General features: G+C 43.8%; 1 protein-coding gene across 1 annotated transcript in view; it reads left to right on the top strand.

Moving 5' to 3' along the window:
- Positions 1-22,007, top strand: part of LOC138789061 (dimethylaniline monooxygenase [N-oxide-forming] 2-like) — a 31,547-nt gene extending 9,540 nt beyond the window's left edge. The window contains exons 4-9 of the mRNA XM_069967598.1: positions 4-166; positions 4,167-4,309; positions 4,701-4,897; positions 12,605-12,960; positions 13,054-13,126; positions 21,310-22,007. Of these exons, the coding sequence (XP_069823699.1) occupies positions 4-166; positions 4,167-4,309; positions 4,701-4,897; positions 12,605-12,960; positions 13,054-13,126; positions 21,310-21,655 (1,278 nt within the window). The 3' untranslated portion in view covers positions 21,656-22,007. The remainder of the gene's footprint in view (positions 1-3; positions 167-4,166; positions 4,310-4,700; positions 4,898-12,604; positions 12,961-13,053; positions 13,127-21,309) is intronic.
- Positions 22,008-25,249: the final 3,242 nt, after the last annotated feature.

The following is a 25,249-nucleotide window of genomic DNA, read 5'->3' as shown; positions in this document are numbered from 1 at the left end:
TAGACAACCGTTTGCCGAGTAGAGAAGCATCCAGACTTCCCTGTCACCGGGCAGTGGCAAGTAACTACAGAATACAATGGAGAAAAAACGACAGCCATCTTTGATGCCGTTATAGTTTGTACTGGTCAACACGTCCAACCTGTATTATCCCAGAATACCCTTCCAGGTGACTATGAAGTAATATATCTGCTAATACTAGTGTATAGCTCTGGATCTGCTCGTAAGAAGGTACAGGAGACGTGCACTGGTACAAGGCACCTCTAAAGGCTCTGGATATAGCAAGGGATCTGGAGGTGACATTAAAAAGAATAACATAGTAATAAATGGACAGACTCAGTCATTTCTCCCTGCAGGGCCAGTTGGTTGGGTGTTGTCCATTTGATGCCTCGTTTTGCATGCATTCATGTTGTTATACTGCTTTGTAATGTCTTCTCATGTTTTGTTCTGTAACTGTTAGTGATGAGCGAAAACTGTTCGATCGAATAGATATTTGATCGAATAGTGAGATATTCGAATATTCGATATTCAATAAATATTCGATAAGCGTTCAAATCCCCCAGCTTCCGGTTTCACCCTCCAAATGGTCAAATAGATGTTTTTCACTAATCGAATACTTGTTCCTATAGACTTTAAAGGGATCGAATATTCGAATATCTCACTATTCGCTCATCACTAGTAACTGTGTTTGCTCCAGGGTTGACTGTGAAAAAAGGGTGAAAACATGCACTTACATGCATTGCGACAACCTACACACACATATATACACACACATACATATACACACAGATACATAAACACACACATACTGTACATTTACACACAGATACATAGACACACACATACACTTATTCAAAGATTTTTCTAGAGAAGGGAAGGACTCTCCATGACCCCACCATTATGAAGAGAGAAATGAAGTTTGCTCTAGTGCAGCTTTTCCATGTGAGAACAGGTAGACAGATAGGGCGACATGTATCAAAGCAAAAAGGCGTACTTTCTTGCGGAAAGGGGCGATTTGCGAATATTTTAGTCGCAAATGGCCGTTTTGCAAATAAAATATTCGCAAATTGCCCCTTTCCGCCGGGTACGCTGGGGGTGGGGGGAAGGGGGGGTGGAGGGGGCGGAACGGGAGGCACGGACTCAGAGTCCGCGCGATTTATCATTTTTTAAACTACAAGATACGCCGAAAACCTAATCCACCTTTCAGGTGGCGTAGGTTTTCGGCTGTGCGCACCAGCGCCTCAGCGCCTCCATAGCGCCGGTGATGCGGCGCCGGTGATGCGGGGACATTTATAAGTCCAGCGTAAAAAATGTCGGACTTAATAAATGTCCCCCATAGTGTTGAGAAGAGAGGACGTGTTAACACCATTATGCAACACACACAAGCAGATGAGAGACGTAGGGGCTGCAGAGAGTTGTCTGTGCCTACTGCCATGGGGTTTCTTGGGCAGAAGCAGAAGTTTTTGGCACACAAACTTTGGTGCTGTGTGTAAAATCTTTCTACTTCTGCCCAGGAAACCCTGTGAGAAGTTGTAAGAAGTTGACAGCCACTTAATGATGTATACAGCAGTGGTGGCTTGGTGTCCTGTGATTTGTGCCCCAGACTACTGAGAGTCAAATAGGGATGCATAAAGCTTCTTTCTGGTACAGGTTGAAGTTACCTCATAGATGTGAACTCTGGCTCCTGAATTTAGGGGCTCACAATACACACAGGCTCTTAACCCTTGCCACCAGGGCTTTCTTCATTATTGAGATACTCAGAGTTTGTCTCCTATTCTGAGAGCACCTGGTATGAGGTGGATGTGTGTTGGGCAGTGCTCTATAAGTATGTGTACCCTGGAAGAGTGAAAGTGAGCAGCAGAGGGAGACAGCTTAAAGGGGTTATCCAGCACTACAAAAACATGGCCACTTTCCCCCTACTGTTGCCTCCAGTTTGGGTGGGGTTTTGAAACTCAGTTCCATTGAAGTAAATGGAGCTTAATTGCAAACCGCACCTGAACTGGAGACAACAGTAGGGGGAAAGTGGCCATGCTTTTGTAGCGCTGGATAACCCCTTTAAGACTAAGAGACTAAAGAGCTCCCAGAACAAGAGACAAACTGTGAGTGCACCTAACATGTACATACATATTACACACAGATATGCACAATACATACATACACACATCATAGACAGACATAAAGAAATGCACATTACATATATGCATAGATAATGTAAACACACATGCACCATACATACAGACTTACAAACATACTTCATGTAGACAGATTTACATCTGGTACAGGAAAGCCCCAGGTACAGCTCACATGCTGTGACATCTGCCGCTCCAGGAGCTGCTCCAATGCCGCACTGTGCAGGCTGCAGCACCTCTCCCTCCCCTCCTCCTGTGTCCCGATTACCAGCAGCAGCACATAGAGCAGATGAAGGCAGCCTATATACAAGAAAGAAATCTTCTCAAAATGCACTTTGTTTGCCCAGGGACAATGAATTGTTGAAAAGTAACTTTTATTATACGTATATTAAAATAAAATAAAGAATCAGTGCACTGAAAAAAAAAATAAAATAAAAAGATATCTACCTATTAATTTCAGTGTTTGTGGCTGTGGGATCTTATGACTTCTAAGTCCATAGAGTAAGAATAGTTCATGTAGGGATACTGTGATTTGTCACCCTATGGATGACAGGGGGTGCTCTTAGATCAGGTTGCCCCCTATACAGGGTGATCACTCAGTGGGACCTTGTCCCTGTCTAACCTCTTGTGTATTCACAGACTAGTACTGTTGACCGGTGGTGATTGACCCCCTGTATCTCTATGTTGCAATTGTCTACGTAACTGTAATAAGCTTTGCTGGCAGTAAGTTGTATTATATCAAAATGCAGTATTACATACACTGAGAATAGTGAGTTAGAGCTCAACTGAGCAACGAGAATCGGTGTATCCAATATGGATCCTAGCTGCTGTGTTTCTTCACGTTAGCAGAGGATTCGATTGGGTTGCCGATGATGTTGCAGACTCAGATGCTAGAGAGTTGTGGCTACAGGGGATGAGTCTAATTTATCCCACAGACCAGTCACAGACCAGTTTATGAGCACCGGCATATGCTTATAAGGTGGCTGTGTAAATGGTCCGTCTACCTCAGAAGACCAAACAGTGAGAGCTTCTACACTGTGCCGGGCATACAGAAATGAAGGTGTCAGACTCTGCAGCTAGTACCTCTGCCGAGGAACACTGCTACGGTGGGTATTTGATGCCAGCTGATACTGTAGGTATGAAGAGTGTCTGGCACAGATTCTCAAGTCTTACAGTACTTATCAGCTGCTGTATGTCCTGCAGGAAGTGGTGTATTTTTTCCAGTCTGACACAGTTCTCTCTGCTGCCACTTCTGTCCATGTCAGGAACTGTCCAGAGCAGGAGAAGTTTTCTATGGGGATTTCCTACTACTCTAGACAGTTCCTGACATGGACAGAGGGGGCAGCAGAGAGCACTGTGTCAGACTGGAAAGAATAGATTGTAAAAGCAGAGTCAGTGGCACGGGTTCTGCTCGTTTCTGCCTGTTTTTCGCAGTATGAACAGGCCCTAAGACTGGGGTCAAGCTTAGACTGACTGCTAGCATTAGTACCTAGAGCAGATGGGGGCAGCCTGAGAGGGGGAGGTGGGGGAGGTGAGGGAGGGTCCCAGGGTCCCAGGAGCTACTGCCTGTCACCTCAAGTCACTCCCTGCCTCTTTATAATAAAGATGAAACCCCAGGCTAATATATGAGTGACCGGGTGACAGGCGTGTGGAGCAGTGCAGAGGGATTATATGTCGTTCTGGAGCTGCTAAACTGAGTGGCCCACCTCCTGCTTAGGGGTCCACCAAGGGGAAGGGCCCACCTAAGGTTTCCCCTGCTCCTCTGTGGGCCAGTCTGAGCCTGAATGTACTGATATATCCGCCCGCACTGTATTAGTAAAGTCCTGCGAAGATTTAAACCATTATACATGAGGATAGGATTTCCCCAGCACCATTTCGGTTCACCCCATTACAACTACAACCGTGCACACACATCGTAAATTTCTCGTTCTTTGGAAATGAACACACTGTATTTGCACAACCTATACCTTGTGACACTTTCAGCTCTGATGGCTGGATGGATTTATCTACAAATACAGTTTATCTCTTATTTCCTTTTAGGTATTGAAAATTTTAAAGGTAAAATAATACACTGTCGCGAATACAAGAGGCCCATTGGGTTTGATGAGAAACGAGTATTAATCATTGGAATGGGGAACACCGGAGTCGATATAGCTACAGAATTATGTACAAGAACCTCACAGGTATATTCTCGATTATAATATAATAATTGGGGCAGAATGAGTAAAACTTTCTTATATCTAGATGGTGTGAACATAGCCCAGCCAGTCCAAGGCTGGCCCGCCCCCAGTGGGAGGAAAGAAAATCCCTGTCCTCTATGATGTGGCACCATTGAATCTAATGGAGCCCTGTCATAGAGGGGCGGAGGTTTTCTTCCACTGGGGGTGGGCTGGCACCGTTCCATCCATGTGAAAGAGTAAAAGCAAAAGTACTGATTATAAATTTGCTTTAAAGCAGGAGGGACATCTTTGATTGGACTTCGATATACGGAGTCCACGCTTGGGACTGAAAAGTTGACACTGCACTGTTACCCATAGCCTGTACTTGTCCTAGTCCATTTTTCACTGTTTGCAGGTATATCTGAGCTCCAGACAAGGTGTATGGGTTATTCAAAGGCTTGGAGAAGGAGGACTGCCTTTCGATCTGGGATTCTTACGTCGTTATTACCACTGGATCAACAAAATGGTGCCAGAAGCTGTATCGCGATGGATGTTTAAGAAACACATGAACAACCAATTTAACCACGACTTGTACAACATACAACCCGAGGGGTAAATGAAATGATGACATGAAAGATGATTCATAGAGATGAGCGAGTATTAAAATGCTTGAATGCTCGTTACTCCGGTTGGGTATTTTCCGATACTCAAGTGCTTGATTTAAGTAATGAACCCTATTAAAAATAATGGCAGACTTGAGCATTTTTCAGGGGCCTCCTATTCAGCAGAGGGGTGGGTGTATGGTGCACCTAAAAACCTCAGAAAGTGATGGAAACACCACGGAAATGGAACTGGCACGGCAAGGGGAGCAGGAAAGACTCCCAGCTCCCTGAATTACGTCACTTGTACATACTGACAATATTGTGCACCCACCCAGAAAATTAAGTCTAATTTTAAATGGGGGGAAAAGGTTAGAAAACATTCTTTCCTGGGCATTTACATGTAGAGAATTTAAAAAGGAAAAGAAAAAAAAATCTTTCAACAATCCTTAAAAGCTGGCCCATCTCTCACCTTAGTTCTCGTCATCTCCGACGACTATAGATGCTGCAGATGAGAGGGAATTAAAACTATAACTGTCATGGCAGGTGTGTGACATGGTCAGACCCATCTTGTTTAAATTTTGAAGGATGAACCCGTAGACTCATCAAGCCAATACACCAAATTATAGAAAAAAAACATATTTAGCCAAGGAGACACAGCTATTAAACCGGCTAACAGCAGATAGGTCACATAGGTGTGTTCAGACAGACAGGCAGCTGGAGTGTGAGGAACAGGCAGCAGTGTATCTGTCAGTATAGGGTATACGGCTGTATACTCCTTGTGTGCCACCTTAAAAAATCTAAATGTGGTGCTACTATTCTGAGTGGTGTGCACCATATTATAAAGTCAAACACATGTTGCCTGCTGTAGGGCATTCTTGCATTATATTAGTCAGGGTTATGGCTATATACTCCTTGTCTGCCAACTAAAAAATCTAGGGTGGAGGAGAGGAGCCTTTGATTGCAGAAATACCATAAAGAAATCTTGAAGAAAAAGATGAAAATAGTCCCACCTACCATCGCTGGTGGCAGAGAGGAGAGTGCCTCCCAGAGCCTGACAACATCCATCAAGTCCACAGCCACCAGGGGAACACTCTCCAAGGTGTGGGACACGTTCATGGCACCACCTCGCAAAACTTCCATCACTGCGGGGCCTGTAGTGAGCAGGAAGGGGAGGTATTGGCGGAGTACCTAGCCGACCGCAGCCCTATCCTCCCCCATCCCTCGGTGCCCTACACTTACTGGATCTCCAAGTTGGGCATGTGGTTGGAACTGTCCCTCTATGCCTTGGAGGTGCTGGCCTGCCCTGCCACCAGCGTTCTCTCAGAAAAGGTTTTCTGCGCAGCCGGGGGCATCATCACAGATAAGTGTAGCTGACAGTGCTGAACAGCTGACGCTAATAAAAATTAACAGCCACTGGATTGACCCTGACTTTGCTTCTCCACCAGAGAAAAGCAGCCAAAAGTGAAGTGCCATGTGTCTGCAGGCTCACCTGAAGTGCTATGTACATAATTTTTGGTAGGGCTCTTTCAAGGGCCTCCAAAACATTTTTTAAAGGGCTCACTTCAAGGGCCATCCATACAATTTTTCTGAGGGCTAATTTTTGGAGGGCTCATCTCAAGGGCCTCAAGTTAAGTTTTAGAGGGCTTACCTCAAGGGCCTCTAACTCCACTTTTAAAAAGCTCACCTCAAGTGCCTAAAGCTAATTTTTGGAGGACTCACCTCAAGGGCCTCAACTCTGCTTTTAAAAGGCTAAACTCAAGGGCCTTGTGAGAAAGTACAAGGTGTCATAATATATGACAGATACATGTCAACGAGGTGCCTGGCCTTGGTGAAGAGAACCGCTAGCTTTTGTCAGCAACCCTAGGTTACTGACACTTTGAAAAAAAAAAAAAATGGCTGTTTGCACAGCTGATCTGGGCCAGTCTTTCACTGGAACAGTCTGAGCGCTGGGTGGGATGACTGCTCTCACGAATTCCCGGCCGGATTTCCATTGCCTTATAAAATATTTGGCTAAACTGCATATGGAGAGAGACTTTTCTATTAATCCCCACACCTCCGCTTTTAACCCTTAGAAGACCTGGGCAATTTTTATTTTTGCACTTTCGTTTTTTCCTTCTCGTGTATATAAGGCCATAGCGCATGCATTTTCCCACCTAGAGACCCAGATGAGCCCTTATTTTTTGCGCCACTAATTGTACTTTGCCATTATATGTGTGGTGGAATTGAAAAAAAAAAAAGCTTTTTTTTTTTTTTTTTTGGGGGGGGGGGGGGTGTTTTTGCACTGTTCACCCTAGGGAAAAACTGACTTGTTATATATATTGCTCACATCAGTACGATTATGATGATATGTAACTTGCATAACTTTTATTTTATGCACAATTTTGCACTTGGAAATTTTTTGCGCATATGCCATTTACCGTACAAAATCAGGAATATGATAAATCAGGCGAATACGCACGCGGCGATACCAAATGTGCTTTTTTTATTATTATTTATTTATTTTTATTTATAAAATGGGAAAAGGGGGTGATTCAAACTTTTATTATATAAATAAAAAATTACTATTATTATAATTGTTATTATTATTTATTAGGGGAGGGGATTTTTTATTAAATAAAAAAACCTGATTTGTTAGGAACCGGACAGCAGGACAAGACAAACAGTGAGCCCTAAGCTCAGCCCCGCCCACTGTCCTCTACCTATTTGCCACAATCCGCCCTAAAATGGCGGCGAGCAACTGGGCGGCAGTCCCTGCGCTGGCTAGGTGGGACACAAGGACAAGACAGACAGACAAAACACAATAACGAATGGTCAACAGTCCGGGTCACAACAAACGGGCAGCAAAAGTACAAAATCACAATCCGAAGGCAAAGTCAATATACAGGCAGTATGGTCAGGGGCAGGCAGCAAACAAGAATGGTCAGAAAGGCAAAGCAGGGTCAGAATCAACAGAGCAAGAATAGAAACACAGAACCAGGCAGAGACAAGCTCAATATCCGGCAAAGATATCCCAGACTGAGGTAGTTATATAGGAGGCCAGGGTTCTGATCCAGAACATAATTGGACCATCCCCCTGAACTCCAAGCACAGACAGCTGAGAACAAAACAGATCCACTGGCAGGAAGACCTGTCAGTCACAGCAGAACCAAAACACAGATTAACCCTGACATGGCCAGACAGAACTCAGCAGGTGAAGTCGGGTGTGTCTCCCAAAGAGAGCAAATAACCAGTGTTCAGACACAGCAAAACAAAACAGAATAAGAGAATATCAGCGCCTTTTCGGCCGTACAGCACGAGCAGAGGGACGCATAACGCTCCGCAAAGATACAGTCCTGACAGTACCCCCCCTTTTATGAGGGGCCTCAGGACCCTCACAGGACTCAACCTCACTTAGAAGATTGCCATCTGACTCCCATTCATCAGAAGACGAGTCCATGGCATGGAGAACAGGCTTACTGACAGGACGAGCAGAACAACATGTTAAATTCACATCAGATACAGGCAAATCAGGTACAACAGAACTAGAAATATTAATTTCGCCGGAGGGTACCTGTGCGCCCAAGTGACCTTCCTGGGAGTCACCTGGACGCCGATGATCTGGGTGCAGGTTTTCTTGCCGCTTGGGCCGCTTGTGGCAGAAACTGATGAAATGGCCACTGTCACCACAGTAGTAACATAGACCATTGTGTCTCCGGTGTTCTCGCCTGGTCTTGGCGTCTAATAGTCCCAGCTGCATGGGCTCGTCCTCAGGAATAGTAGGGGTAACAAGAGGGGTTTTGACAGAATAGGAGACAGATTGTTTAGAAGAGTCAGAGTCTACTTTCTCCCTATGTCTGTCACGGAGCCTGCGGTCTATACGAATAGCCAAATTCATGGCCTGCTTTAGGGTGGAAGGATCTGGATGTCCTGTCCAGGCATCCTTAATGCCATCAGACAACCCCTGCTTAAACTTGCATCTAAGTGCAGGATCATTCCATCCGGATGGAACGCACCACTGGCGGAACTCAGCACAATACTCCTCCACCGGTCGCTTGCCCTGTCTCAAAGTAGTCAACTGCCTCTCAGCTGCTGCTGCCCTGTCAGGGTCATCATAGAGTAACTCCAATGCAGAGAAAAACTGATCCACAGAAGATAACTCAGTGGCATCTGGAGGCAAAGAAAAAGCCCACTCCTGCGGAGGTCCTTGTAAGAGTGACATAATAATGCCTACTCTCTGGCTCTCATCCCCAGAGGACCGGGGACAAAGTCTGAAAAACAACTTACATCCCTCTCTGAAGATTCGAAAGGCCTTTCTTTCGCCTTTGAACCTATCAGGAAGCTGCACTGGAGGTTCTGGGGGAGCAGCAGCAGATAGCATGGCATTTTGGCCCAGGAAAGACTCTACCTGCTGCACCCGTTGCATAAGGTCCAGAACAAGCTGGTTGAGACTTTGCATTTGCTCAACCAGAGCTTTCATGGGGTCCATAGCAAGGTGGAGAGAGAGAAAAAAAAAAAAAAAGTATGGCCGGATATTCTGTTAGGAACCGGACAGCAGGACAAGACAAACAGTGAGCCCTAAGCTCAGCCCCGCCCACTGTCCTCTACCTATTTGCCACAATCCGCCCTAAAATGGCGGCGAGCAACTGGGCGGCAGTCCCTGCACTGGCTAGGTGGGACACAAGGACAAGACAGACAGACAAAACACAATAACGAATGGTCAACAGTCCGGGTCACAACAAACGGGCAGCAAAAGTACAAAATCACAATCCGAAGGCAAAGTCAATATACAGGCAGTATGGTCAGGGGCAGGCAGCAAACAAGAATGGTCAGAAAGGCAAAGCAGGGTCAGAATCAACAGAGCAAGAATAGAAACACAGAACCAGGCAGAGACAAGCTCAATATCCGGCAAAGATATCCCAGACTGAGGTAGTTATATAGGAGGCCAGGGTTCTGATCCAGAACATAATTGGACCATCCCCCTGATCTCCAAGCACAGACAGCTGAGAACAAAACAGATCCACTGGCAGGAAGACCTGTCAGTCACAGCAGAACCAAAACACAGATTAACCCTGACATGGCCAGACAGAACTCAGCAGGTGAAGTCGGGTGTGTCTCCCAAAGAGAGCAAATAACCAGTGTTCAGACACAGCAAAACAAAACAGAATAAGAGAATATCAGCGCCTTTTCGGCCGTACAGCACGAGCAGAGGGACGCATAACGCTCCGCAAAGATACAGTCCTGACATGATTATTATTATTTTTTACACACATAATAACAATATATTACAGCGCTTTTTTTTATGCATACAGTACAGAGGTACATAATACACAGTTAAATAATTAGAATAAATAACAAATAATATAATATATAATATAAATAATAAATAATAACATAAAAGTACAAAGTATAATTGAGACCTGCTCGTTGGAGCTTACAGACTACAACTTGGGTTGACACCAGGCATTAGTGCTTTATTTGTCCATGGTCCAGCCATTGTACATAGTTAGAAATACAGGATGAGCCAGTAACAACGCCAATATCTGATAGCAAGTAAACATATAAGGTGCAGGAACCATCAGAGATAGAGCGAGGGAAAAAGAAGGGGGAGACTAGTTTAGGCAACGTTATAAGCGAGCCTGAAGAGATGAGTCTTCAGGGCACGCTTGAAACTGTGAGTATTGGGTATGAGTCTGAGGTCTTTGGGTAGGGCGTTCCAGAGAACTGGTGCAGCACGAGAGAAGTCTTGGAGGCGGGAATGAGAGGTTCTGATTATGGAAGATGTTAAGGTTAGATCATTTGCAGAGCGCAGAGCATGGGAAGGATGATAGGTGGAGATGAGGGAGGAGATGTATGGAGGGGCAGAGTTGTGGAGAGCTTTATGGGTGAGGAGCTTGAAGTGGATTCTGGATTTAATGGGTAACCAGCGCAGTAACTGGCACAGAGGGGAGACGTCGGTATAGCGGCTGGAGAGGAAGATGAGCCTGGCTGCTGCGTTAAGGATAGACTGGAGAGGGGAGAGCTTAGAGAGAGGAAGACCAATTAGTAGGGAGTTACAGTAGTCAAGACGGGAATGGATCATGGTGACAGTCAGAGTGTAAGCAGTGTCAGTGGTGAGAAATGGGCAGATTCTGGAGATGTTTTTGAGATGAAGATAACAGGAGCGTGTAAGAGCTTGGATATAGGGAGTGAAGAATAGATCAGAGTCTAGCATAACCCCCAGACATCGAGCCTGATGCACAGGAGTTATGCTAGTACAACAGACTGAGAGTGAGATTTCGGGTTTAGGTTTTTTTAGAGGGAGGAAATACCAGAAGTTCAGAAATGCTGGGGTTTGTAGTGGACACATACCTGTAACAAGAGAAGAGCAGATCAGATCAGCTGGCAGTTGTAATAATGTAATAATTCTGGCCTAATTCTGAATTTAGCACTTAAAGATTGCACTTTAAGTTGGTATATTTAAGATGTGCAAAAATGAGACCCTGGGGGACTTCTAGTATCACTGCTCTGATCTCTCATTGAGATCTATGCAGTATAGATATACTGCATAGATCAATGAGATAGGCATTCTGTTGCTCTTGGCTACTGCAGCCGAGAGCAATAAAATGCAGAGCCAGGATTACGGCGTAGACCCTGGCCCGGACAAGATGGGCGATTCCCCCTACTAGACCACCAATGAAGGGGAAAATCAAGCATTTAGATTGCAGCTGTCAACTTTGACAGCTGCATCCAAATGCCTTATTAGCAGGCAAGGCGATCGGACCGTAACCGCTAATAGCTGCGGTCCCGGGCTGCATATAGCACCTGGGATTGTGGCGGATCAGAGTGTTGCCGCACGCCCCCCCTCTGAACTTCCTAGCGATGACATTTATGCCCTGCATCATCTAGGGATTAAAAAGCTCACCTCAAGTGCCTCAAACTAATTTTTGTAAGGCTCCCCTCAAAGCCTTAAAGGGATAGTGAGGCGTTTAACATTTATTCACTAAATAACACACATTACAAAGTTATACAATTTTGTAATGTGTGTTATTTAAGTAAATGGCCCCCTTCCCTGTGTTACCCCCACCCCGGAAGTGTGGTGCAGTATACTTACTCAATTGCTGTCGACCCCGGCCGCCATCTTGGGTCGACGACGTCATCTTCAGGAGCCGTCCCTAATGCTGGCCCCCCTCTGCCGCATCATCAGCTGCTCAGCCGGGATTGGCTGAGCTTAACTATGCTCTCTGGATACCATCTAGAGCTTATTTTCCTTTGTAGACTGGGTTTTTAGACTTCATTAGTATGGCTTTGAACTACCAGCATATAACACCATCTCTTAAAATGGTTGAAGTCTAAACACCTAGACCCACACCAATCAAAATATTCGTCCACAACATGAAATCTGCACCATTAAATCGAAAATATAAAATCCGCACCATCAAATCCACAATATAAAATCCGCACCATCAAATCCACAACATACAGTATAATCCGCACCATCAAATCCAAAACATAAAATTTCACCATTTATTCCACTTCATAAATACTGCACTACCGCATCTAATCCACAATGGATTAACTACACATGAAGACACCCTAAGTGGTGGACTGTGGCTGTGTTATGACTTCCCTACATTTCTTGATTTTTTTGGTAGCTACGTCCCACATGCTGTAATTTGGCCTCCTGGATATTTGATGTTGTATTTGTTTTCTCATCTTTTTATCTTTTATCATTAATCTTTTTTTTTTATTATTATTGTAGAACTGTATGGAAAGAACCTTTGGTAAATGAGGAGCTTCCAAGCCGTATAATGTCGGGTTCTATTATAATGAAGCCTCACGTGACGCGGTTCACAGAGACATCGGCCCATTTTGAAGACGGTTCTGTTGTAGACAATCTTGACGTTCTTATTCTGGCCACAGGTTACGACTACAGTTTCCCTTTTCTGGATGAATCTATTGTTAAAAAGGATGAAAACAAAGGATCATTTTACAAAAAGATAATCCCATTGGGGATGGAAAAACCCACCATGGCTTTCATTGCCTTTATCCTTCCAGTTGGGCCGACTATGGTGGTTGCTGAACTTCAGTCCCGATGGGCCGCTAGAGTTTTCAAGGGTAAGGGGAGAAAGAAATCTATCATAAAGGAAGGAAGTTATATGTGAATAAATTTTACAGTTCTTTTTTATTTATATGATGAATTATTTTCAGGCTTACACAAACTTCCAGACCCCGAAGGAATGAAAAACCAAATGCTAAAGGATGAACGGCTCAGGAAGAAATGGTGAGAATTTTTAATACTAATAAAGCAGTTTATTGGGAGTAGAGACAATTCGATTCTTATGTTTTATCTGCGTTTACTGTGCCCTAAAGGACCAAATTTTTCCTTTTCCCATTTACATTTTCCTCCCTTAGACCATTTCTAATTGCACAAAATGAATCATATTGTCAAGCCATGTATCATTAATTTAATAAAATGTTTAGGCTATCTTTACACAACGTTAGTTTTCAGTTGTAATTTTGGTTCGCCGCCATTTTGAGGCAAAAATACATCCATGTTTAAAAATTACAGTTTTCGAAATACAGCTGTATTTTCCCTGTCCAAAAATACAGCCCGAAACAGGCATACTGAATCAAGTTCTCCCCTGTTTCGCTGTCCTGGAGGTTATGTGACAGGCCTCTCATCTTTATTGACTATATAAAGTGCTGCGGAATCAGTTGGCGCTATACAAATTAAAAGCATTATTATTGCCTACTATCTCTCTCCCTGTTCTGTGTTGCCAGAAAGGGTTTGTTTCTCATATTGTACAGTGTCCATCGAACAGCAGAACAGTTTTGTAGCAGCAGAGCTACATTGTGCAATATCTGGGAAAGTAGAGCAAAATCATTAGAACCCTTGCTCTTTACATGGTAAGGCTATGTTCACACTACGTATATGTCCGGCCGCATATTTTTCGCGGCCGGACATATATGTGTAAAACTCCGGGCGGAATTTACGCAAGTTGCAGCCGGCTACGTACGGTCCGCGAACTTACGCCCGTAAGCTACGTACGCTTCCCAAGCGACGTACGTAGCGATCTGACAGCGGTCTTTTACTTGGATATCTTCGGCTAGCCCCGGATACCACACAGAACCTTTTGGATCGGCACAAAAAGGTGTAAAAATGAAGAAATCACCACTACGTACAGGACCGCATGTTACGCTACGGGCGTAAGTTACAGCATTTCCGGCCCTGAAACAATGGTCTGGTTCATTTTTTACGGCGCCACATACGATCCGGGCTTAAGTTCTTACGTAGTGTGAACTGTGCGGCCGTAGATCGTATACTTTCCATTGTATGCAAACTACGTAAATCTCCGGCCGCTTATCCACGGAGCGCGCTACAGCCGGAAATTTACGTAGTGTGAACATAGCCTAAGGCTATGTTCATACAATGTAAGAGACCGGCTGTTCCGAACGAAAAAGATTATCCTGGCAGGTACTGCAGTACCGGCCGGATAATCTTTAGCGCCGCTAAGTTCTGATCCGGGCACATCCGTGTGCGCCCGCAACAGAACTCCCCACTGCACACAATGGAGCGAGCGGCCGGAGCGACAGGGTTTTCTGTGGCCGCTATTCATTGAATAGTGGCCGCAGAAAACTGACATGTCAGTTTTTTACAGCGCCGCTAGTGATCCTGGACGTATTGTATACTATGTGTATACACTACGGCCGGGATTCCATTTAGAAGGCAGCACTACGTATATTCCGTGGGAATCATGGCCGTTGTAACAACGGCCGTGATTCCCACGGAACTTACATTGTGTGAACATAGCCTAATTGTGCATTGAGCAGTAAGCCCTGGCGGAATTAAACCAAAAGTGCAGCACAGAGCTGACCAGTTGTTGAAACTAAAAAACCATTACTTCTGAGCTAAGGAGGAGTTTTCTAAACCAGACATTTCATGTGCAAATACAAATTAAATTGGCACTCTGATTTTTTTATTTTTATTAAATTTGTCTAATTTATTAAACTTCATTAAAATGTTGTTGTTGTTTTTTATTACATATATACTTCTTTAATTTAAATTTACATATATACTTATGCAGCAGTAATGGGTAACACAGCCCCCTCTGCTGCCACCAGACCCCTGCGAGTCCTGATCACCTGCTCTGATCAAGTGCTGCCACACAGCACTATACATAGCAGGGTCCAATATATCCCCTGTGTACTGTTTAGTCTTATATACAGTCCCCAGGAGGGAAGTTGCCTGACATGATCGCTGTGTGTCAGTCTCACAGCAATCACTATTCTGTTAACCCCTTCACGGCGGTCACTAACAGGCCGGTGCCGCCTCTGTATTTCATCTCCCCCCACCGTAAATCCACGGTGGGGGGAGATGAAATAAGTAAAATCAGACCCCAGATCAGCCCCCCTAGTGCACCAGTCACTAACCCCCCTCCCCGCGGCGGCAATTGGATTCAAGATGGCCGCCATCACTGTGAACAGACTAATGTCTGTTCACAGTGATTTCAAGTGAAAATGAATGAAAGCCCCATGCTCTCCGCCACCGGAGGTAGCGGAGAGTATGGGGCAGTCATCGGTACAAGCGATCAGCAGTATATACTATATACCGCTGATCGTTTGTGCCATGTGCTCCCCGGAACTTTTTATCCCCTGTCACCATGAATGATTGGTGACAGGGGATAAAAAGTGATGTGCCCCCACCCCCAAAGTCGCCCCCACCCCCAAAGTCGTATCCACCCCAGATTACCCGTAACCACCCCAGAATACCTGTAACCACCCCAGATTACCCGTAACCACCTCAGACTGCCCATAACCACCTCCAGACTACCCGGAACCACCACAGACTTTCCGTAACCACCCCACATTACCTGTAATCTAATTTTTTTATTGTATTTTAGTAACTGCGCTATTCTAATAACTATTACTAGCTGCGGTTTTGCTCCAGCAAATTGGCGCTCTTTCCCTTCTGAGCCCTGCTGTGTGCCCAAAAAAGTGGTTTATGCCCACATATGCGGTACCGTTGTACTCAGGAGAACCTGCGTTACAGATTTTGGGGTACATTTTTTCTCCTGTTCCTTGTGAAATTTAGAAATTTTAAACTAAACCAACATATTATTGGAAAAATTCAAGTTTTTCATTTTTACTGGCCAATTTTGAATACTTTCCTCTAATACCTGTGGGGTCAAAATGCTCATCCTACCCCAAGATGAATTCTTTGAGGGGTGTACTTTCCGAAATAGGGTGACTTTTGGGGGGGGGTTCTATTCTGCTGACACTACAGGGGCTCTGCAAACGCACCTGGTGCTCAGAAACTTCTTCAGAAAAATCTGCAAGGAAAATGCTAATTGGCGCTCCTTCCCTTCTGAGCCCGGCTGTGTGCCCATACAATGGTTTATGCCCACATATGCGGTACTGTTCTACTCAGGAGAACCTGCTTTACAGATTTTGGGGTGAATTTTCTCTCCTGTTCCTCGTGAAATTGAGAAATTTCAAACTAAAGGAACATATTATTGGAAAAAATCGAGTTTTTCATTTTAAATGTCTACTTTTGAATACTTTCCTCTAATACCTGTGGGGTCAAAATGCTCACCACACACCAAGATGAATTCTTTGAGGGGTGCACTTTCCAAAATGGGGTGACTTATGGGGAGATTTTACTCCTCTGGCACTACAGGGGCTCTGCAAACCCACCTGGCGCTCAGAAACTTCTTCAGCAAAATCTGAATTGAAAAAGCTAATTGACGCTCCTTCCCTTCTGAGCCCGGCTGTGTGCCCATACAGTGGTTTATGCCCACATATGAGGTACATTTTTACTCAGTAGAACCTGCGTTACAAATTTTGGGGTACTTTTTTTCTCTTGTTTCTTGTGAAATTGAGAAATTTCAAACTAAACGAACATATTATTGGAAAAATTAGAGTTTTTCATTTTTACTGTCTACTTTTAAATACTTTCCTCTAACACCTGTGGGGTCAAAATGCTCACCACACCCCAAAATGAATTCTTTTAGGGGTGTACTTTCCAAAATGGGGTGACTTATGGGGGTTTTTCTCTCTGCTGACACTACAGGGGCTCTGCAAATGCACCTGGCGCTCGGAAACTTCTTCAGCAAAATCTGCAATGGAAAAGCTAATTGGCGCTCCCTTCCTTCTGAGCCCCGCTGTGTGCCCATACAGTGGTTTACGCCCACATATGGGGTACCGTAGTACTCAAGAGAACCTGCGTTACAAATTTTGGGGTGCTTTTTCTCTCATGTTCCTTTTGAAAATGAGAAACTTTAATCAAAACGTATATATTATTGAAAAATTTAAATTTTTCTTTTTTTTACGGCCTAACTGGGTTCACACTATGTATATTTGAGGCTGTATTTGTGAGGCTGTATAGCAACCAAAACCAGGAGTGGATTGAAAACACAGAAAGGCTCTGTTCACATAATGTTGTAATTGAGTGGATGGCCATCATTTAATGGCAAATATTTGCTGTTATTTTAAAACAACGGCTGTTATATTGAAATAATGGCCGTTATTTACTGTTATATGACGGCCATCCACTCAATTTCAACATTGTGTGAACAGAGCCTTTCTGTGTTTTCAATCCACTCCTGGTTTTGGTTGCTATGAGGACCTGACTTGAGGACCAAATACTGCCTGAAGTATACAGTGTGTGAACCCAGCCTGCTGGGTTCACACTATGTATATTTCAGGCAGTATTTGGTCCTCATGTCAGGTCCTCATAGCAACCAAAACCAGGAGTGGATTGAAAACACAGAAAGGATCTGTTCACACAATGTTGAAATTGAGTGGATGGCCGCCATATAACAGTAAATAACGGCCATTATTTCAATACCACAGCCGTTGTTTTAAAATAACAGCAAATATTTGCCATTAAATGATGGCCATCCACTCAATTACAACATTATGTGAACAGAGCCTTTCTGTGTTTTCAATCCACTCCTGGTTTTGGTTGCTATACAGCCTCACAAATACAGCCTCAAATATACATAGTGTGAACCCAGCTTTATAATAGTGAATACTTTCCTCCAGCCCCTGTAGGGTTAAAATGCTCATTATACCCCTAGATTAATTCTTTAAGGTGTCTAGTTTCAAAAATGGGTTCACTTATGGGGGTTTCTAGTATACAAACCTCCTAAATCAACTTAAATAAGAACTGGTCCCTAAAAAAATCAGTTTTGGAAACTTTCACGAAAATGTGGTAATTTGCTGATAAATTTCTAAGCCCCGTAACACCCTAAGAAAGTAAAATATGTTTATGAAATGAAGCCAGAATAAAGAGGACATATTGGTAATGTGACTTAGTAACTAATTTATGTGATACGACTTTCTTTTTTTAGAAGCAGAGAATTTCAATGTTCATAAAATGCTAATTTTTTTAATTTTTCATGATATTTTGATGTTTTTCACAAAAAACACACAAAGTAGTGACCAAATTTTGCCACTAATATAAAGTGCCATATGTGACGAAAAAACAATCTTAGAATCGCTAGCATACGTTAAAGCATCACTGAGCTATAAGAGCATAAAGTGAGACAGGTCAGATTTTGAAAAATGAGCCTGGTCTTTTAGGTGCAAATAGGCTTGGTCTTGAAGGGGTTAAAGTGTAGCTGTCATATAAATGTCATTTTTCAGTAATCAATAATCAATGTTATTAGTAAAAGCGATTTTAAGAAACTCGGTAATAGGTTTTATTAAGCAAAAGAGTTTCCTTTTGTACTCAAAAAGCTGTTTTCCTACTCCCCCCCCCCCTCCCCTCACTTCAGTAGAAGCTGGATTTCTGTGTCCATTATGCTCTCTGGAGAGGGGAGGGGCCAAGGGGGATAAGTGAGCACAGAGAGGAGAAAAGGCCCTGCACCGCACATCATCCTGCAATCTTCTGTCACCAAGTTCCTAGACAAGCACTGAGATTTCTGACCTGTGAATCCAGCATTTATGTGCCCAGGCAGTCTCCAAACTGTACAGCTGCTTCTATGCACTCCCTGCTCACTCATCCCCCTCTTCTCTCCATAGGTTATAATGGACACAGCAAACCCGTCTTCATATTGCTCCTCTGTAATGTAGACGACTTTGCCTGATAATGCACAGATAAGAAGTGAGGAGGGGGGGGGAGGTTGGAAAACAGCTTTTTTAATTCAGAAAGAGGCTTTTTGGCTATTAAAATATTAAAATCTATTACAGAGTTTCTTAAATTCGCTTGTACTATTCATTTGTGCAAAAAAAAAAAAACGATGGTTACACTTTATAGTGTAACTGTAGTACAGTGAGAGGTGATGGCAATCATCGCTCACTGTGGAGAGACTGCTGCACGCAGCAATCGCATCAACAGTCTCCACCCAGGCACTCTGTGTAGGGCCGTGCAGCAGCTCTTTGGTGGAGCAGGTTATATTGAACTACTAACTAACACAAACATTGGTGGCAGCAGAGGAGTCTTCGTCACTCTTAGGGGCTATGTTCACACTACGTACGTCTCCGGACGTAACGCGTTCCGTGAATAAGTGGCCGGAGACTTACGTAGTTTGCGTACAATGGAAAGTATACGATGTACGGCGGCACAGTTCACACTACGTAAGAACGTACGCGAGGATCGTATGCGGTGCCGTATAAAATGAACCAGACCATTGTTTGAGGCCGAAAATGCCGTAACTTACGCCCGTAGCGTAACATGCGGTCCCGTACGTAGTGGTGATTTCTTCATTTTTAAAACTTTTTGTGCCGATCCAAAAGGTTCTGTGGGGTGTCCGGGGCTAGCCGAAGATTTCCAAGTAAAAGACCGCTGTCAGATCGCTACGTAGGGCGCTCGGGAAGCGTAAGTAGACTCCTGGCGTAAGTTCGCGCTCCGTACGTAGCCGGCCGCAAGTAGCGTAATGCCCCGGCCGGAGTTTACCGCGTATATATATGCGGCCGGACATATACGCAGTATGAACATAGCCTAATACTGTCAGTTAACGGAAGTGTATATGTAAATAAAAAAATGATAATTTTTTAAAAATAAACTTCTATTACAAAGCTATGAAACTTTAACAAAGCAATGTATTTTTAGTCTACGGAGTACCCCTTTAACCCTTAGACGACCTAGGACGTACCGGTACGTCCTGGAAGTCTGTGCCCAGAGGACCCTGGACAGACCGGTACGTCCTGAGCTATGAAGCGCGCTCCACTTCATAGCAGGTGGGGGCCGGCTGCAATCAGCAGCCGGCACCTCACCGTTAATGACACGCTGCAGCGTGACATTAACTTCTTAAACGCTGCGATCGTGCCGTGGCTGCAGCTTTTAAGTGTAAGTGACAGGGGGAGTCCCCTGTCACTTACCGATCGGGACCTCCGCCGTCTGACTGAGGGGGTCCCAATCGATAAAACAGACCACCGGAGGTCTCTCACCTGCCTCCGCACGGTCCGATCGGCGATCTGCTTCACTGAGCCTGCACAGGCAGGCTCAATGAGCAGATCGCCGATAACACTGATAGCAATGATCAGTGTAGAAAATAAAAGTAATGAATGTACAAGTCCCCCAAAGGGACTTAAAATAAAATAAAAAAAAAAAGTTAAAATCACTAACACACTACCCAAAAGCCCCTCCCCCAATAAAAGTTTAAATCACCCCCCTTTCCCATTATATAAATAAAACATATCAAAATAAATAAATAAACATATAATATACCGTAGCATGCGTAATTGTTCGATCTATTAAAACATAACAAGCGTCATTGCGAACGGTGAACGGTGTAGACAAAAAGAGGGAAAAAAGTGCGCGGATTACCGATTTTATGTTACATTATATATAAAAAAAAATTATAAAAAGTGATCAGAACGTCCGATCTTTACAAATATGGTATTAATAAAAACTAGAGATCATGGCGGAAAAATGACACCCCATACAGCCTCATAGGTGAAAAAATAAAACTGTTATAAGCGTCACAATAGGCCCATTTTATTAATAATTAATTGCCAAAAAAAAGGTTTTCATTAAAAATATACTGTATATATATAATTAGAGAATCTGTGTAACCTGCATATGGTTGTGTTCGGACTGACCTATAGAATAATAGTATCATGTGGCTTTTACCATATAGTGCATTACATAGACACAGGAACCCCCCAAACGTTACCATATTGAATTCTTTTTTACGATTACACCTATTTTTATCTTCATAAATAATATATTTGGGTTTCCGTCATACATGTTATGGTAGAATGAAAAACGCCATTACACAGTACAACTATTCCTGTAAAAAACAACAAGCACTTACATGGCCTTGTAGATAGAAAACTGAGAGTGCTAGAGCTCTTAGAAGGGGAGGAGGGAAAAACGAAAGCGCAAAGATCAAAATTTGCGCGGTCCACTGGGTCATTTTGGGCCTGGTCCTCAAAGGGTTAAAGAGAATTTTTTTATTATTATATATTAATGCATTTCTTATTTACTCATTGTATCACTTTTGTTTTTACCATAAGGTTTGCCACAGCCCATAACAACTTTCGGCGCATGGATTACATCTGGTACCTGGACGATCTGGCCTCCGATATAGGAGTGAAGCCAAACATATGGAAGATGTTCCTGACAGACCCACTTCTGGCATGGAAAGTTGTTTTTGGACCCTTAAATCCTTATCAACTCCGTCTGACTGGTCCCGGAAAATGGGACAAAGCTCGAGAAGCAATTTTTACCCAATGGGATCGAATCAAAAAGCCTCTAAATACAAGGAGGAAGAAACAAAATCCGAAATCTGATCTGATATCCTTTATACCCTGGATTGTTTGCCTTGGGATTTTGCTTTTAGCTGTTACCCTAAGTGCTTGAGATGTTTAGAAAAGAAAAAATTGGCCGTAACTTTTTAAGTGTCATCACACATGTCAAAGTTATTACATGGAGGGATAATCTGCTGAATCCGCCTGACATGTAAAAAGTTACTGCCAATTATCACCTGTGTAATAAAGACAGCGATCAGACGATCGTTTTCAGTAAAAAATTTGGTAAATCAATAAAAATTAAATGTGTTGAAATTTTGGTCACCAATGGGCCACGACTATATATGTCTATCTGCCTCTCAGCCTAGAAGGATGTATCTGGTCTTTTATGTATACCTCAATGTATTATAAAAATTACATATTGTATAAATAAAGATAGAATTGTTATAGGCAATGAACATAAAGCATTCCGTGCAGTAAACTTTACATGGAAGAAAATGACTTGGGGCTGGGAGAGGGAAGGATTGTGTAGACTGAAGTAAAAATGTCATTTTGTGCTTTAGATGAGTAAATTCCAATTGCAAAGTTCGAGTTCGTACCTGAATCCACTTCTTCGAGTAACCAACGGACACCCGAACAGTCACATGTCTGTTCATGTGTCTGTTCGTTATCCTTAGTGATGAGCGAATAGTGAGATATTCGAGTATTCGATATTTGTACGAATATCTCGCGAATATTCGAATATTCGATCCCATTAAAGTCTATGGGTACAAGTATTCGATTAGTGAAAGACATCTATTTGACCATTTGGAGGGTGAAACTGGAAGCTGGGGGATTTGAACACTTATCGAATATTTATCGAATATTCGCGGGATATTCGGACCAATATCGAATATTCGAATATCTCCCTATTCGACTGAATATCTATTCGATCGAACAGTATTCGCTCATCACTAGTTATCCTTTGATAAAGTTTGTTGAAAGGTTGCTGATCTAACAGCTAAAAAGCCAATCAGCAAGCTTGTACGCATCAGGGTTGCCCTGGCGATCCTATAGGCGTTCCTGTAGGAGTCAGGCTGTGATTGGTTAGCCGAGACATGTGACCCCGGTGTATAATAACGCCAGTCACGCGTCCCGCCACCATTCTGGTGCTGGTTTTGTGTAGGGAGTGGTTGGTGCTGCAGTCAGGGAGACCTAGGTAGGCCTAACAGTTTAATAACTGTGGGGTTGTCTATGCTGAGAAGCTGGTGGCAGAACGTCAGGCGGAAAGGAAGAGGAGGTGAAAAACGGCCACAGATTCACACCTCTTTTACACTAGGGAAAGGCTGCTGACTAAAGCTAAAAAATTACAAATTTGGCACAACAAAGAAATCTGGGCCCAATATTGAAATCGTCGGGGGGTATGGAGGTCGGAACCCCCTCCCCCCATGGTCTCTTTCTTGTTTCCTATCTTGTTGAAAGTTAATTTTCCCTGAACAATCTCTTTAAATGAGAGTCAATGGGGAAAAAATGAAATGCAAATTTGGCATTTTTTGTGGCTTCTTTTCGGAAAACCGTCTAGTCCACCCTGATACAGGCACAAAACGTAATATGAAGCGCGATACCCACATGGGGTTCTTGTGTTTGGCATGTTTTTGGCATTTTTCTGCTCCTCAGCAAAATCTCAGCACGCTCTGTTGTTTGATTTTAAAGACAAAGGGTTTTTTTTCTACCATTGACTTCTACAGGGTAGAAAAACAGCAGAAAAAATGCCACGTCTATATGTTGGTGTTTTTTCAGCACTAGCCACCCCCCCCCCCCCCCTCCCCCCAGGTATTCAATCGTAAACCCAAAATCACATGACTTATAATAAAGGAACAACGCCTCCCCCTCCCATAAAAACACACCTATACTAAGGGGGTCATTCACAGGTCAATCCTTTGAGCGGAGAGCAGAGGTACACAACACATCAACACATTACACATCAACACTTAGGCAAATGGGATTCCGAGTGGAGTCTGTGTCAGATATATATATATATATATATATATATATATATATACAGATGTTCTGCTAGTAGATAAATGTTAAAATCTGCAGCGAATAGAATGTGTGAACATACCCTTAGGAGTAGTGACATCCCCACCCATTGGGAGAATTAGTGGGGAGCAGCATGCTGCCATCATCATCTCCATCCAGTGGTCCCACAGATTTATAATAAAGCTGCTCACTGCAAGCCAGGGGGTGAAATGCGCTATAGTGTGTGCTTCTTCTGGCTCATACTCCTAATTGGTGGGGTTCACCCAAATGACACCGTGACCAGCGGTAAAACACCATGTATGCGGCTCCTTAGATAGTGTAAAAATTTGCCTCCAGCAGGGGGCGGACTTTTATGCTGTGTGTTTTTCTATCTGTGATGGTGTACCCCTGGTGTGATGTTGTTGTGTCAGAGGATTGTCCGGTCACTTGTCCGGTGGTGAAGTGTGACTCCACTCCGGAGGTGGTTGGCCAAGATACAGACGGACTTTGGGGTGTTACTTTGTGACGCCAGTGCCGGTTGGGCACACAGGTGTGATGGCACACCTGCTTTTATTTTACAAGGCCAGTTGCACCTTTACCCCCTGTGGACAGTGTCCTGCTGGGCTGCTACGGGGTCCCTTGGGTTAGTGTAATCACAGATGGCCATAGCGGTGTAGTATCCCTCCCGGACTATCGGAACTGCCACCCACAGAAAGGGGAAGTGTCCCAAGGCTGTGGTGTATACTGTGTCGGTGATGTTGCAAGAGTCTCAACCGAAGTAGTATTGTGCTCTGCCGTGATGTTGGAGGATGAGGTAGAAGAGTACTTAGAAGAAGAAGAGAACACCTGTGCCCGTATATTGACCTGATAGTCTTCACACCACCTTATGCCCACTAGATTGGGCAGAACCGTCCTAGAGGGTGACACAGGCCCCAGACCTTGTTACTGGGGTGAGCGGAATGCTGAGGGTTCCCTGCTTACAACCGTGCTGCGAGATAGAGTTCCTAGGCTTACTGAAACTTTGCTCTATCTGGATCAGTTTCTAGCTTTTGTGGATACTGTCCTGCTCTGTGACTCTTCTAGTGCACAGCGTGGGTTGAGGTGGTCTCTGACTTGTCCTCTCTTGAAAGGGGTCTTACACTGCATAGTGTTGTGTAGCATTACTCAGAAGAAAACTGTGTGTTGTCTTGCGTCCTACTTATACGTGTTGTCTTGCGTCCTACTTATACGAGGTTCTGACTAAGACTGAACTAGGTAGGGGACCTGGCAGAGGGCCGGGGCCCAGAGAGGACCACTGTAGAGAGCCATCTAGCCTGTGTCCTTCCTCCACAATGTCCAACACGAAAAACATGCACACTTCCTGTACCCATGTGACTTCCTTCCTCCAGGGCATCTAAAGTGCGCTGTGAGTGGGTGGAGTGCAAACAGAAGAAGTAAACAGAGAGGTGATAGGAGAGAAGAACAGATTCCCATTGGTTCGCAGATCCATGTGACATAAAAAGAAACAATACCCTTTACACACTTCAGCTGTGCAGCATCTGAGCACACATATATAATACAGCTATGGGTAAATAAATAAAAAAATGAAATAAAACGCGGGGGTATGTGGTATCAGCGCTGCCAAAAGTATCCAAAGATAGCCGGATGTAATAAGATGAATAATTTATTCTTAAAAGCACAATTATGACGCGTTTCGGAAACTATTAGG

This window comes from Dendropsophus ebraccatus, chromosome 4 (genome assembly GCF_027789765.1).
Source record: "Dendropsophus ebraccatus isolate aDenEbr1 chromosome 4, aDenEbr1.pat, whole genome shotgun sequence".
In the NCBI taxonomy this organism is placed as follows: domain Eukaryota; kingdom Metazoa; phylum Chordata; class Amphibia; order Anura; family Hylidae; genus Dendropsophus; species Dendropsophus ebraccatus.
The sequence above is the reverse complement of the archived record's forward strand: the minus strand, read 5'-3'. Positions and strand labels throughout refer to the sequence as shown.